This window comes from Octopus bimaculoides, chromosome 19 (assembly GCF_001194135.2).
Source record: "Octopus bimaculoides isolate UCB-OBI-ISO-001 chromosome 19, ASM119413v2, whole genome shotgun sequence".
NCBI classification, from domain to species: domain Eukaryota; kingdom Metazoa; phylum Mollusca; class Cephalopoda; order Octopoda; family Octopodidae; genus Octopus; species Octopus bimaculoides.
Window position 1 is genome coordinate 30,475,501 of NC_068999.1, and position 15,986 is coordinate 30,491,486.

The window sequence follows — 15,986 nt, forward strand, 5'->3', positions numbered from 1 at the left end:
AAAAAAAAAAGAACAAAAGAAAAAAACAATGAGTTCACCATGGTTAGAAGTGTAATAATATCTGGCAGATTGAATAAGGACAGTATCAAGACTGATTGATAAAAAAATTTTGATAACATGCAATATTGGACAGGTTGATATGCATGTTAAAGGTGGAAGCAGAGTGGACATAGTTAAAGGTGATAGTATAGTGAGTAGAATAATGGAGACTGTAACATGTACAGTAAGGATGACATTGTAGTTTGTACAGTAATGGTGGTAGGGTAGCATACAATATTGGAGGCAGTGTAATGTGTACAACATTAAAGTTGTCATGGTAGTTTCTGCAGAAATGGTGGCAGGTGTGTATAGTTGACATGACAGTGTAACATGTTGACGTGACAGCATAACAATGTCAATAGGGTGGCAGTGTAGCATGTATAGAAGAGCTAGCAGTGTAGAAAAATGGTGGAATATAATGAGTACAGTAAGAGTGATCGTATAATGAGTAAGGTAACTGTATAGTATGTATAATAAAGGTGAGAGAGCATGCTATACACTAATAGAGGTAGTGCAGTGTTTACAACTGTTTGGTGGTTTAGTGAGTTCAGTAATGGTGGTTGGATAATGTGTGCATTGAAGATGGCAGAATGTAAAGTTATGGTGGTAGTATAGATTGTACAGCCTCATGATAATAAAATAGTGTCTACTGTAATAGTGATAGGGCAGTGTGAACTGTAATGTTGATGGTGTTGTTTGAAGTATGTGTGTGACATTGTAGTGTGACAGTGGATAGAGTACAGTTAACAGGAAGGATTACAATGAGGTATGTACTGCAATAATGGCAGAGTAGTGTGTACAGTAATAATGAGAATGTATTGTGTACAATAATGGCAACAGTGGTAGTATAGTGTATATCATAGTTGTGGTAGTTTACAGGAATGTGTACAGGAATGGTGATCATGTAGTGCATATAATAAGGGTAAAGAAGGCAGTGTGTACAGTAATGATGGCAGTGTAGAGTGAATATTATGATGGTGTATTTTGTATGCGGCACAGTGTGTACATTAAGAGTGCATAGTAAGGGGGATAAATGCAGTTACAGGATACAGTAGTAGTGAATGTTTATAGGATGACAGTGTTGTGTGTTTTTTGATAGTGACAGAATACTAGTTTTAAATTTTGGCTCAATGTACTTATCAACTCAACTGGTACTTTTTTAATTGACTATGAAAGGATGAAGGGCAAAGTCGACCTCAGTGGAATGTAAAGACAAATGAAATGCCGCTAAGCAGTTTGCCCACTCTGCTAATGATTCGGCCAGCTCGCCACCTTAATAGTGACAAAATATTGTGGAGTATGTCTAGTAATGGTACAAATACTTAGTGTGCATAAAGAGTGGCAGTGTTATGTACCAGGGTTGTACTAATGTAGTTCATACAGGAGTGGTGACAGTAGAGTGTGTATTCAAATTGTCATAGTGTATTATGGTAGTGTATTGTGTACAGTAGAAGTAAAAGTGTAGTACATACAGTATATATAACTGTTAGAGTGTCATTTCATTTGTTTGGTTTTATGTCTATTTTTCCATGTTGGAATGAGTTAGTTGCAAGTTGTTGATGTTTTTCTATGGCTAGATATTCTTCCTCTTGCCAACCAGTACCTGTTTTCCAAGCTAAGTATTTTCCTATTTCCCATTCCACTTGTCCTCATGTGTTGAACACTGTAGTGACGTCATCACGACAGCAGCAGCAGCAATTCCAGCGACTCCATCAACAGCTTCGTCCAGCCAAAATTACCACCGCCGTCGCCACATCAGCAACACGAGTCTACGACTACTACCAGCCTCATCGCCACCACAGTCAACACGACTTTAAGTACGAACGACAAGATTCGCCAATATCATCAACATGATTTCTATGTACACCAATCCAAACCACCGCGGCACATCACTCTCTCTTTGATTCTGTTAGGTGTTTCATATTCACCACGATTAATAATAGACAAGAGAATTCAGCCAGCGACGAACTTCTGTATAACAAGAGCCCGGCCCGGCATCGAAGCCCCAACATCACAACAACTAGTGATCGCTCTGCCACACAAAGCCTCAACTTTTTTCACATACAGACTTTTCCAATTGTGTACTCAACAAACTGGTATAAATGCTCACGTGTTACTGACTCTTTCTATCTGCTGTAATATTTCGCATACACATACATGTATCACTCACACACACTCTTTTCTTTATACGACGGCCTGTCTTTTATTATGTTTTTATATGTCGCATTCACACTCATGATCAGCAGACCAGTTAAAATGTTCAGTACCAGGTAACAGGTCCCAACTAGCATCCGATGCTCAACTACAGCTCTGCTCACTGACTACAACTTCCTGCGTATTAACATTCATTTCTTTGATTTTTTTCTTTGTGTGTGTTTGTGCCATATCTTGTGGTTGGTTTCAGTGGCCATCTTGCCTCAGACGTCCCTCCAAAATTTCTATTTTCGTGCTCCCACACTCAAGGGGGAGCCATTGTAGTGACGTCATCTGGCGCCAAAATACAGTCGCCATTACTGCGTTTTCATCCATGCATGCGCAGGGAATAGTTCCGGAAGGAACACAGGAAGAGTCCCATGCGCATGCGTGGAATTCAACATCTAAACGTTCCCACTCAATTCATTCTCTTTCTCGGTCGGTCGGCCGGCCATGAGCATGGTCGTATCAAGCTGTCTCTCCAACATTCCAACTCTGGGGACAGCTCATTCCAACATTCCAACGTCTCAGCAACCAGTTTAAGGCTGCCTATTTCCTACAAAAATAAATATTGTTGTGTTGATAGTTCAGAGTTCTGCGTTCCATTATTATTTAGAATTTAATATAGGAAAGCGGGTGTACACCTAATGGTGTATAACCACTTTCCTATAACTGTAACTAAAGGAACTATGGTAACTTTTGTCACTTGGAGTGTTTAAAAAAGATTCCATTGTTTTTACTCGGGTAATATTAATGAGGACATGTGTAATGATATTCAAAAACATACTCACACATGACAGGTTTTATTTTTTAGTTTCAATCAGTTCAATACTCAAAGCACTGGTTGGCCTGAGGATATAATAGCAGTCACTTGCTTGAGCTACCACACACTTAGACTAATTGTAAGCATGTGGCCATGTCAGCAGCTTATAGATAGTAAGTATAACAGAAGGTATTAAGTGCAAACAGCAAAATACCAGAAGTCATCAGAAAAGTGCTAATTGCTAGAAACAATAATATATCTCCTGAGAAATTTATTAAAGATCTGCAGTAAATGGAAAATAAACAGAAAAATATATTATAAGAGACTGTAGTTGTGTGGAAAGTATTAACATATGCTTGTTTTTGATTTTTGCTGAGAATTTCTCTTGTTTTTGATTGCCTCATTCATTCATCTATCTAACCCACACGATTACTAACCTGTACTTTTGTAAACTGTAAACATTTATATTAATTCATCAAATAACTTCCAAATTGTAATCTCTCCCTCTAAAATAATCCTTTCCTTATTTCTTCTTCTCCCTAGAGCAAAAACTGCCATCTTTGTCCATTTCCGGCTGTCGTAAATATAAGAGGCCTCCACACTTGTCCCTCCCACTTCTCAGGCTTTCTTGCAGCTTATTCCATGTGTTTGGCTGTTTGATTGCACTTGAAAATATGCACAAAACTGTAAACATTTATATTAATTCATCAAATCACTTCCAAATTGTAAACTCTCCCTCTAAAATAACCCTTTCCTTGTTTCTTGGCTACATATATATACATATTTTGTATTGCTTGCTAAAATGATTCCCTTTTGTCCGTGATTGTGCAGACCCTCTCCTGCCCCACCATCAATATTGGAAATCTCATTTCTCTTACCAGGCATCCCATTGCTCTTACCCTCTTTTGTACTGTTTGTCTCCTCTCTTACATTGGTAATCTCGCCACCCTCTCCTTTCTCTCCCCCTCTCTGGACTAACCAAACCAGATAGCAGCCCACTTACTTAATTTAACATTGACATATTTATACTTCTACTACATTTATTTTTATATTTTTATTTTTATCTATATCTGCAGCACCAGTAATGTTTATATACACAATGCTCATAATGCTTATATTTACAATGCCCTTTCATATACAATGCTTCCTTACTTCCAACCCTCAGTAGAGGCAACAACCTTAACAATTCTAACATGTTTGTGATGGTAGGTTAAAAGCAAGAACAACTGTTACGCATGTCTGTTATCAAATGATCACAAAAACCTTTTTAGGTGCTGAATAATATCTCTCCTTCCTGTGTTTCCTCCCTCATCCCTTTCCCAGTTTTCAGAGTTGGCACTGTAAATGTAGGCACATTGAAAGGTAGGTCTAGCAAGATTGTGGAGATGCTTGAATGTAGGTGTATTGATGTATACTGTATACAAGAGGTAAGATGGAGAGGAGCTTCAGCCAGGGTCCTCACAGGCAAAGCACAGATATAAACTCTTCAGGGAAGGTAACAGTGATGGAGTAGAGGGTGTGGGCATACCTCTTGATGAGAGGGGTGGATAAGGTCATAGAGATTGTCAGGGTGTGCAATAGAGTGCTTAAACTCAGGCTAGTCTTACAGAATAGTATAGCTACAATTCTCTCTGCCTATGCCCTACAAGCAGGCCTACCAAATGAACAAAACGATCGTTTTTATGATATTATTCTGCAGGCTACCTCCAAGACAAGTGACAATGATCTCATCTTTGTGGCTAGAGATTTTAATGGGCATGTTGGACAGCAATCTTCCATGGTGTACATGGGGGCCATGGAATTGGCTCCCGAAATGAAGAGGGAACTAAGGTCCTGGAGTTCTGTGATGCAAATAATCTATTGATCTGCAACAGCAACTTCAGGAAGCCAGCCAGCCACCTGATAACCTATAAATCATATGACTTTGCTAGCCAGATTGATTTCATTCTCACCAGACAGCAAGATGTATGGTTGCTCTTAAATACAAAGACCCTCCCCGATGAAGAATGTACTCCCCAGCAAAAACCAGTTATTAGCCAGAAGGATGCCAAGAAGCAGACCAATCTGGAAAAGAAGTACTTGGATGCTTAAGAATACTTCACATGGTCAGAGATTTAGGAATATCCTTACTGAGAAATTTGATGAGAGGGAGTGGAGAACTACAAACTTGTGACATAGAAAGCAACTGGGAATTCCTGTGAGACAGCTTGCCGAGCACCACAGACCAAATCTGTGATTGGTGCAAAGTCCCTTCCAGATCTAGGGTAACATGGTGGTGGAACAATACAGTATACAGGGTCATTAGAGCAAAGAAACAGGCTTGGAAGCCCTGGAAGAGTAGGAGTAGCAGGGAACTGTATCAGATAGCCAATAGAGAAGCCAGGAGACAGATATATATAGCCAAGGGAGTAGCAGAAAAGAAGTTTGCCAATGTTCAGCGACATGGGGACCAAAGAACTGAAGTATTTCGAATTGCAAGACAGTGTGTGAGAGAAAATCATGAGGTCATGGGAGAGAAATGTGTCTGCATGGGTGATGGTGCACTTGCATTTTAATGATTCTGCAAAGAAAAAGGCATGGAGATGCCATTATGAAAGACTGCTGATCCAAATAGATAAAGCAATTAAGGATATGAGTTCAGGGAAAGCACCTGGTCCATCAGGAATCACCACTGAGATGCTTAAGATACTGGGCGATGAGGGTTATGGTCTAGTCACCCACATCATAAATCAGATAGTTCATGAAGGAGTCATACCCAATGACTGGTGTGGCAGCATACGTAAAGGTGATGCTCCAGATAAAAATAACTACAGTGGTATCAAATTACTGAATCAGGTGATAAAAGTTATGGAGGGTCGTAGCCCAACTAATTAGGAAGAGAGTTAGTGTAGATGAGATGCTGTTTGGTTTTGTGCCAGGGAGAGGCACCACATGCTATATTTCTGGTAAGGCAACTGCAGGAGAAATACCTAGCCAAAAATAAACCTCTGTACTTGGCTTTCGTTGACTTGGAGAAAGCCTTTAACAGGGTCTCCCAATCCCTTATCTGGTGGTCAATATAGAAATTAGGGATAGATGAGTGGTTGGTAAGAACCGTACAAGCCCTGTACAGGATTGCTGTCAGTAAGGTTGGTTATGAGTATAGTGAAGAATTCTGGGTATAAGTAGGGGTTCACCAAGGATCAGTCCTCAGCCCCCTCGTATTCATCTTAGTCCTCCAGGCAATAACAGAGGAATTCAAGACAGGCTTCCCCTGAGAGCCAAGTCCCTACCAGAACTAGAGACGAAGTTTAGGGTCAGCCTAGTTTAGAGTCAACCTAGCAAAAACCAAAGTTTTAGTAAGTAGGAAGGCAGACAAATCACAAACCCCTTCAGTTAGATGGCCCTTCTCGATCTGTAGAAAAGGCGTAGGTAGAAACTCCATAAGATGTATCCAGTGTAAGCTATGGACACATAAGAAATGCAGCAATATGAAAGGAAGGTTAACTGGGAAGATAGTTTTTTTGTGTGACTGATGTACAGGAACAATAAAGACTGAAGATGTACAGAAAACAGATTCCATCACATGCCAAGGGGAAAAACTAGAAGTAGTTGATAGCTTCTGCTACCTAGGCAACGAAGTCTGCAGTGGAGGTGGATGCTCTGAGAGCGTAGCTGCTAGAATAAGAATAGCCTGGGCAAAGTTCAGAGAGCTCCTACCTCTGATGGCAACTAAGGGCCTCTCACTCGGAGTGAAAGGTAGACTATATGATGCATGTGTGCAAACTGCTATGCTACACAGCAGTGAAACATGGGACATGCATATGCTTGAAAGAAATGAAGCTAGTATGATCTGCTGGATGGGTAATGTCAGTGTGCATACACGGCGCAGTGCAAGCACCATGAGAGAAAAACTAGACAAAAGAAGCATCAAATGTAGAGTGCAAGAGAGACAACTGTGCTGGTATGGTCATGTGTTACATATGGATGAGGGCAACTGTGTGAGGAAGTGCCACACCCTAACAGTGGAAGTAAACTGTGGAAGAGGTAGACCCAGGAAGACATGGGATGAGGTGGTGAAGCATGACCTTTGAACGTTGGGCCTCACAGAGGCAATGACAAGACACAGAGACCTTTGGAGATATGCTGTGATTGAAAAGACTTGGCAAGTAAAGTGAGATCACAGCCATGGCCAATGCCAGTGTTGCATGATCAGCCCATTTAAAAATACCCTTGAAGCATTGGCCGATATGATATACTTGAGAAGATCTGTTGAATCAAGTAAAATCAAAATTGTAGCCATGCCAATGGCATGTAAAATGCACCATCCGAAAAGAAAATGGTATGGTTTACATAAGCAGCTACACATTAGGTGTTATATTGACAAATGTTTGGGCAACACAAGTGCAACTTTTTAAATGTTTGAAGCCATTAAGCTGGCAATAAACAAATAAAACTTCAGAAAACAAGCTGGTCAGAGGTTAAAGGTTTCAAGCAAAAGTATCATTCTCCTCTGCATACCTACATACACATGTAAATGCACGCACACACACACACATATACACATGCACACGAATGCACGCCCACCTGCATGCATGCATATATACACACATTCGATGGTTTGTTGATTCTTTTCAATTCATTCAGCCTTTAACAAATTTTGTTTTTCTCCTCAGTGTTCAAAAACTGTCTTCTTCTGCCTGCAAGTTTGATGAAGTTACTTGTCTGGTCACTGAAGGCTTAAACATGCACAGATTGTACTGGGTTATGTGGTCACTAGTAGTCTCTAATCTTTAGTTATCAGATCCCCTGACCTGACATGCATGTGTGTGTATATGTGTGTGCGTGCATGCATGATCCTCATCATTATTCTCATCATCCTCATTATCATCATTTTAAATCCCTGATTCTATTTCAGCAGAGGTTGAACAGGTCTCATAGCATTCTGCCTCACATCAGATTCCTTCTATGTATGTCATGGCTCTTGTCAGTTTCTATGGCTAAATGGTCTTCTTATTATCAACCTCTTCTCTGGTGTTGGTGACACCCAGCCTACAAACACTAGAAAAGTCTTTTGTGGCAGGACTTAGAAAATTTGTTCTACTTTCTATCAGTATGTATTCAGAGTTATTGCTCTCTTAGGTAAATTTGGGTGGGACCATTTTCATATATCGATGAAAGGTGACCAACTCTGATACAGGAAGGTGATTTGCTATTAAGCGGCTCATAATAGCTGTCTAAGTCATAATGGCTATCTTGGTTATGTTGGTAGGCAGAGGTCAGGATCGATGGAACTCATAGAGATAGTTTTAAGTAATATTAGTAGTTAATTAATAAACAAAGTTAAACTAACTGCATAACTGAGTACTGCAACTCAACTCATATATGTTTTCCTCTAAGTATTGTTTATATAATTGGAAGTTCTTTTGATGTAACCTGCTATATCGTAAATGCTACAGACCAGATTCTGTGTTTGGAAGAAGATACAAGCTAGATATAACATAGCATGGTGCTGGAATATCTCTGTAGATAGAGGATTAGAACTTGAGGGCAGTTGTAAGTATTTAGGTGTTTGTGAAGGAGATGGAATTAAATAATCATGTAAGAAAAAAATTCTCCTGTAGAGTAAGAGCTATCCTGCAAATCAAGTTGAGTACCAGAAACAAAAGTGGAACCATAAATACATTAGCCATGCCTGTAATCACATACAGTTTCAGTACCATTAACTGGTTCACTACTGAGATAACAAAGTTGATGTCAAAATCCAAAAGCTGATGCCAATGCATCATGTACATCACTCAAAAGTAAACAGATAAGTTATATGTTTCAAGAGAAGAAAGGAATTGTGGGGTTGGGTTAATACAATCCCAACTCACACTGAAAATTGTAGCGTTAGAACTTTCTGCCTACTTATAACAAGCAACCAACTGGGTGTTCAAATTAGTTCTGAGACATAAAGATACCAAAAAGTTGCACTTAGTGATGAAAAATGCTATAATATACCTTTGGGAAATGTAGCTAGATGAATTAATACCAGAAGAAAGTGTGCTCCTCACTGAAAAAGCAAAACAAGCAAAAAATATAATCAAACAAACCAGCCTCCAATGCACTGAAGAGAAATGAGAGCAAAAACCACTGCATAATAAATACCTGATTAGAGCCAGATATCCTGATATAGATCAAACCCATACCCTTCAATGGCTGGCATGCTCTAGTCTCAAGCTGGAAACTGAGATCAATGTCTTCTACTAAGAATTACCAGTATAATGTTCTGAAACATGAAAGCAGCCCATCATATTGCATATGCAGCGAATATACAGAGACAATCAATCACCTAATCTCTGGATATGGTTGACTGATACCAACAGAGCATTTGCAAAGACATTACAGGGCAACTCAGTACATATTCTGATCAATATCCCTTACATACAATCTTCCTCGAAAAGAGAAGTGAGAATGGGGATGTACAAACTGTCCTGACAGTGTTCAGGTTGATTGGGAAATTCAGGCTAACTGACCAGATAATGTTGAAACGATTTCTCTTTTGATTGATGTTGCAGCCCCAGCTGATAAAAACACACCACTGAAAATGTTTGAGAAATTGAGCAAATAGAACTTAGAAATAGAAATCAGAAGAATGTGATATCTCAATGCAACAACATTAACTATTGGGCACTTGGAATGACATCAAAATGCACAAGCAAATATGCAGAACAAATTCCTGGCAGTTTCAAAATAAAGGAATTACAAAAAACCATATTTTATGTAAGTCCCTCTCTATGTAAATATAATCTTATTCATTCAGTTTTATTACAAATTAGCTTAAAAGCTGCCTGATAGGGCAGCTTTTAAGCTAGCTCCTGTGGAGGGCTCTTCATTGGGCCTTGGACCCAACAATGATACTTCATGCATTGAGTACATATTAAATCTTATTAAACTTGAACAATATTTTTCAAGCAATGAACAATTTTCATCAAAACAAGGATATAATTTGTCAACTTGGAACTTATTGCAAAGCTGCATGATAAACAATTTTTGTCTTCCCATTCGAGGTCAGTAGAAATAGCTTGTTTCCATTCCCTACCATCGAACAACCAGCATATAGCTGACAATGAGAAAAGTAGGGTTCCATGAGATGCAGCTCTGTTACTTTCAATTATTGTTCTTGAGACTTATTGATTGACATTGCGTAGTTCACTCTCACTGGAAACTGAAGTCTTTTGAACTCAAAAGGAAGATCTGAAGAAATTAAGGGAATTCTTGGAATTAAAACTCTTTCCTCCTTTCCTGGACCAGTAAAGATTTCTGCTTCCAAGAGATGATGAAGCATCTTCTTGATTATTAACCTTGTTCCATTACAAAGATCCAGATTTCTCAAAAGCATAACTGATCCATTTTCTTTTAGTTCCAGCTTGTGTGATGGCATTCCAGGAGGATTCAATGAGTTCAGGAACTCTTTTGGATAATTCACTGCCTGCTCTTGTTCAACCACAGTCCTCTCTGCAGCCTTGGCTGTTTTGATTGCAATCTGGTCCTCTGTTGGCAGAGATTTATTTTCGAGAAGGATACTGTTGCCATATGTGATAAGCAACAATAAACTTACCTTTTAACAGTTCAACAATAATTCTTCTGCTGCCACTTAATTTAAAGACAATTTGATGTATGTAGGGCTTTACTTTTCGTACAAACAATTATTTGTAGTAGCTGGTACATATCTAAACTCCTGTTTGTAGTTTGAAGGAAAATTACACCACTGTTGCTAAACACTATTTTAAAGTGCGATTTTTATGGTTTGGAATTGCTATAAACATATTTGACCATAAAGATGTTTGAAATTTAGTATTTTTTAAGGCAATGATAAAATTAGTTGAATCTATTTTCATGCTGCTGGAGTGCACTAAATTTCCGTAGCTCCAATGGTTGATGGCATGAAAACAGGTCTGACAGATTTTATTAATATCTGAAAAAATACTAAGTTTCCAACATTCTTATGGTAGAGAGTTATGAGAGGTAATATTGTATGAGTGATTGAGTTCAATACGTATTTCGGTTATGAATGTTATGAAGCACGTGTTATAGTTAAATTACTTGTAGTCATTGAATAGTGAGAAAGGGGTAAAGCATGAGGAATAGTAGAAGTGTCATTGAATAGTGAGAGAGGGTGTCGGAGGAGTAAAGTTGAAAAAAAGTGTGTCATACTGACACTCACTTTCGCATTTATTATTATAGATTTTATAAAAAAAACATCAGTCTTTTTTTTCAATTATATGGCATCTCATATGTTCACATCTTAGATGCAAAAACTTGTGGTTCCTTGATGTCTTTAGTTGAGACTTGAGTGCAGCTTGCATAAATTAAAGCAAAAAAAGGCAAAACATAATAATAATAACACTAATAATCATAGTAGTAAAATAATGATAATAATAATAATAAAAATAAAATAATAATAATAATAATAATAATAATAATAATAATAATAATAATAATAATAATAATAATAATGATTTCAAATTTTGGCACCAGGCTAGCAATTTTAGGGAAAAAGGTTAGCTGGATACAGCAATACCAATACATGACTGGTACTTTCTTTTATTGACCCTGAAGAGATCAAAGGCAAAGCTGACCTTAGTGAAATCTGAACTCAGAACATAGCGTGTCAGAAAAAATACTGCAAGCATTTTCCTGATGCTCTGATAATTCTATCAGATCACTACCTTAAGATAATAACAATAATAGTATTAATAATATGAAGAATAAGAATAAGAAACAATTTTCATCTCACCTTCCTCGTAACAAAAGAGAAAGCTTCTCACCACATGGAGTAATTCCTTCTGTTGCATAAACACTTCCTTGGCGCAGATAAACAAGTCTGCCAACCCGCGTTAATGATTTGAATTCAATACGGGACACACCAAGTGGTTTAAACAATTTGGCATAAACATCTTCAAAATCTTTATGTATATGGACGGGATACATGCTATAGGCCAAGTAGAAAATGTGCCCGATATTGATACAAAAGAAGGCACAGTTCCATCCAAGTATGTCTGGCACACATATGAAGACACCAGCCCAGAGAATGTAGAAAAGAAATGTGAAAAGGAGAAGACATCTCAGGAATAATATATGGTATTGGAAGCTAATTGGGGTAAGGAAAGAAAAAGCCATACACAGACTGCCCAACTGAAAGAGGATATGCTGGACATCTTGCCAAACATCGCAAGATTCAGTTCCATTATATGATGTTGAATTCAAAGTTGTGTTAACCACAATTGGCTGCAGTGTTTGCATTAATGGAGAACTGTTCACTAATCCTTCAGCTGTAGTGCTGCTTCCACTGTCAGTTGAGTTAAACAGCATCATTTGGCTGAAATCTAATGTGGACCATTCAAATAACTGGGGAATCTGCAAAGAGATGTAGAAAGAAGAGATGAGAGATTTGTGTGATAAGAAATTAAAAAAAAAATACCCCACAAGACCCCAATAAAATAGATAAAGAAAAATTGTAAAATCTGAAGGAAAAAATGAAAATAACTTAAATTTCCCGAGGAGTTTTAGTTGATATGCTTAATATAATACTCAAATTAGTGTTTAATTTCAATGTTTCATGCAAATTATTTAGTTTATTTTTAAGGTTGTTTCTACAGATATTTTATAGAAATTATAATCAGCACTGATTTTTGCTACAGTGTTTCATATTGAGACATAAGATGTAAACAAGCAGGAAGATCGGAGACAAAAGTGGGAAATGAATGTATATGCCATATTTTGGGGGTTGTTGCCCCTTCATTAGCACCCATCTGTCTCCGAACACATGTGGCTATATAAGCAGTGTGTTCAAAGACAGAAGTAGGTTAGATGAGTGCTGATAAAGGGGCAACAATCTCCAAAATATGGCATATACACTCATTACCCACTTTTGTCTTCACTCTCATTGCTTGTTTACATCTGATGTCTCCATATGAAACAGTGTAGCAAAAATCAGTGCTGGCCATAGAAACAAACCTTAAAAATAACAAGCGCTACTGATTCAGTAGGACATGGTACTGACTTATAAATACATTTAGTATACTTCATAGTATATTATGTTTGTGTAATGATGTGTCTCCTACCTACAAACCTTTAATATTATTTAATGTTTAAGTGCTACATGTATATACAGGATCTTGTAGATAAATTGAGATAATTTTTATGATGCTTATGCATCATAAAAATTATCTCAACTGGTTATAAATACTAAAATAATGGTAGCAGACAGATATAATTTTAATGTAACATTTATTACAACAAAAACATTTATCACTCAGTATGGCTGCCCTTTTGGGCAATTATTGCCTTGACATGAGAGCAAAATTTTTTTGCAGCTGTTGCAACTTCTGCCTCTTTGATTTTGTGTGTCACATGCACGATGCAGGTCTTCAAACTGTTGGCACTCAAGTGTGGTGAAACATTGGTCCTTGCTTGAAGTACATCCCATAAAAAGTAATCGAGAAAGTTGAGATCTGGGCTATTAGTGGGCCAGATGTTGGCCTTCACAAAAAATGGCACCTTCTCACTGAGGAAGGCTTGTATTGCTTTTGGCCCATGGCATGGTGCAGAATCCAGGATAAGCACCACATTATCAAACCCAAACTTCTACTCCAACCAAGTTGACAGAGAGTTCTTCAGGATGTCCAGATACTGCTTTGTGCTGATCTTAAAACCAGACTCAATGAAGTTGTGGATCCATGACACTTCCATCACTTGCTACAGTTCCAAATATCATCACAGAGGCAGGATTCTTAGTCTCAAACATGATGAGGATGTCAGAAGGGTTGTATGCAATCACTTAAGGATTTCTGCAATTCACCTCAGTATCCACAGTATACTCCTTGTTCACAAACACGAGAGTTTTTCCTGCACCTTTATGCTTGATAAATGACAGAAGCTTTGGGCATCTCTCAGCTCTGAATGCTTTGGCCTTGGCTGTTAGGAGGTGACGGTGTTGTCGAACATTGCAAGTCATGCCAAAGTTCCTGTTCACAGCTTTGGACACCATGGAAAGGAACACATTGTGTTTCTTTGCAAGAGTTGTCACGGATGTAGATGGGTTGGCTTCAATCAAGTGTTTGAGGCCAGTGAGAAATTTTTGACTGCACTTGGAATCCCTTTGAGTCTTGTGTTCTTTTCTATCAATATTTCCTTCTTCTTTAAACTGTTTATACACATGATAAACTGTTGGAGGTTTTGTTAACTTAACAATCTTATTGGCAGTGTGCCAATAAAATTTGACTTAACAAATTTATTGGCATGTGCCAAGACAACAATGGTAAAATGATTTGGTTGTTCCATAACTTTCTGTTGTTGAATGAGTTTGTATTTACCTGAAAAATAAAGAGGAGGATTAGATTTTCAAGCAAGCAAGATTTTGTCAAAAAATTGAAATGTTAAACCCACTTAATTTATCTGCAAGACACTGCATATAAAAGTATATATATATGTAGATATATACATATGTACAAGGCTGGCCTTAGGAGATGTGGGGCCCAGCTGGGAACAATTTTGGTGGACACCGGGTTCCCAGGCAACTTGTACCTCTGAAATTCCCTCCCTCTCACCTCGGAGTTATTTTCTTGTTTTCTTTTCAGGTGCTATCAACTAATCTCACCTCCTAATATACTGCAGAGGACATTTTTCCTCTTCACAGCATATTTGGAGATCAGAATAGTGGCTCTTTTGTATGTTTAATGACTACTATTTCAAGTATACTAAACAGCTACATTAAGGACGGGCTGCCTTTCAGTTTATTTAAAATAGAGTATAATGTGTGTGTGTGTGTGTGTGTGTGTGTGTGTGTGTGTGTGTGTGTGTGTGTGTGTATGTATATATGCCTATATTTATGTGTATATGTGTGTGTATATGATGTATATGTGTGTATGTATGTGTGTGTGTGTATATATATATATACACACACACACACACACAGACATACACATATATACATACACATATATACATACACATATATACATACACATATATACATACACATATATACATTCATCACCATCATCGTCGTTTAATGTCTGCTTTCCATGTTTGCATGGGTTGAACGATTTGACTGAGGACTGGTGAACCAGATGGCTGCACCAGGCTCCAATCTGATCTGGCAGAGTTTCCACAGCTGGATGCCCTTCCTAACGCCAACCATTCCGAGAGTGTAGTGGGTGCTTTTACGTGCCACTGGCACGAGGGTCAGTCTGGCAGTACTGGCAACGGCCACACTCAAATGGTGTTTTTTACATGCCACCTGCACAGGAGTCAGTCCAACAGCAATGGCAACGACCTCGCTCGAATGTTTTGTTCACGTGCCACTGGTAAAAGTGCCAGTAAGGCAACGCTGGTAACGATCACACTCAAATGGTACTTTTTACATGCCACCAGCACGGAAGCCAGGCAGCTGCTCTGGCAGTGATCCCGCTTGGCTGGTGCTGTTAGCGCTCCACCGGCATGGGTGCCAGTCATTGAATTTGGTTCAATTTTGATTTCACTTGCCCCAACAGGTCTTCACTGTGGTATGACGTCAGTGTCTGGGGAGGCTGACCAGAAGGGTGAGTTGACCGGAAGAGGAAAAAGGGCAGAGGGAGCCTCGATCGGGATTCGTGCCCTTTTCGAACGGGGTCGTGGTCAGGACAAGACGTGTTAAGCGACGGCCTAGGTTTGGGAGAAGCAGCTGCTATTCCTGGTGTTCTTTGGGTCGGGGTAAGCTTCAAGGATTGGATACCGCAAGACAGACTCGCAGTCGACGAAAGGAAAACCGAGGTAAGGCGATTACATCTACTCGCACGCATATACCACAAGCTATTTCGGCCTCACGTGTAGAAATTCGCCGCGATGGCAGCCAAGATTAGAATCGCCAGCGATGTGATCAGGCCTTTTAATGGCGAAGGAGATGTGATGGCTTGGATGCGAAAAATTAGGCTCGTTGCCAAGCTACAAGGAATAAGTGATGTGGCGAGTCTCATGGCACTATACT

General features: G+C 38.8%; 1 protein-coding gene across 10 annotated transcripts in view; it reads right to left on the bottom strand.

Moving 5' to 3' along the window:
- Nucleotides 1-15,986, bottom strand: part of LOC106871878 (blood vessel epicardial substance-B) — a 535,134-nt gene that overhangs the window by 52,868 nt on the left and 466,280 nt on the right. For all 10 annotated transcript variants that reach the window (XM_014918623.2, XM_052974861.1, XM_014918629.2 and 7 more), the window contains one exon: nucleotides 11,757-12,376. In XM_014918623.2, coding sequence (XP_014774109.1) covers nucleotides 11,757-12,376 — 620 coding nt within the window. The remainder of the gene's footprint in view (nucleotides 1-11,756; nucleotides 12,377-15,986) is intronic.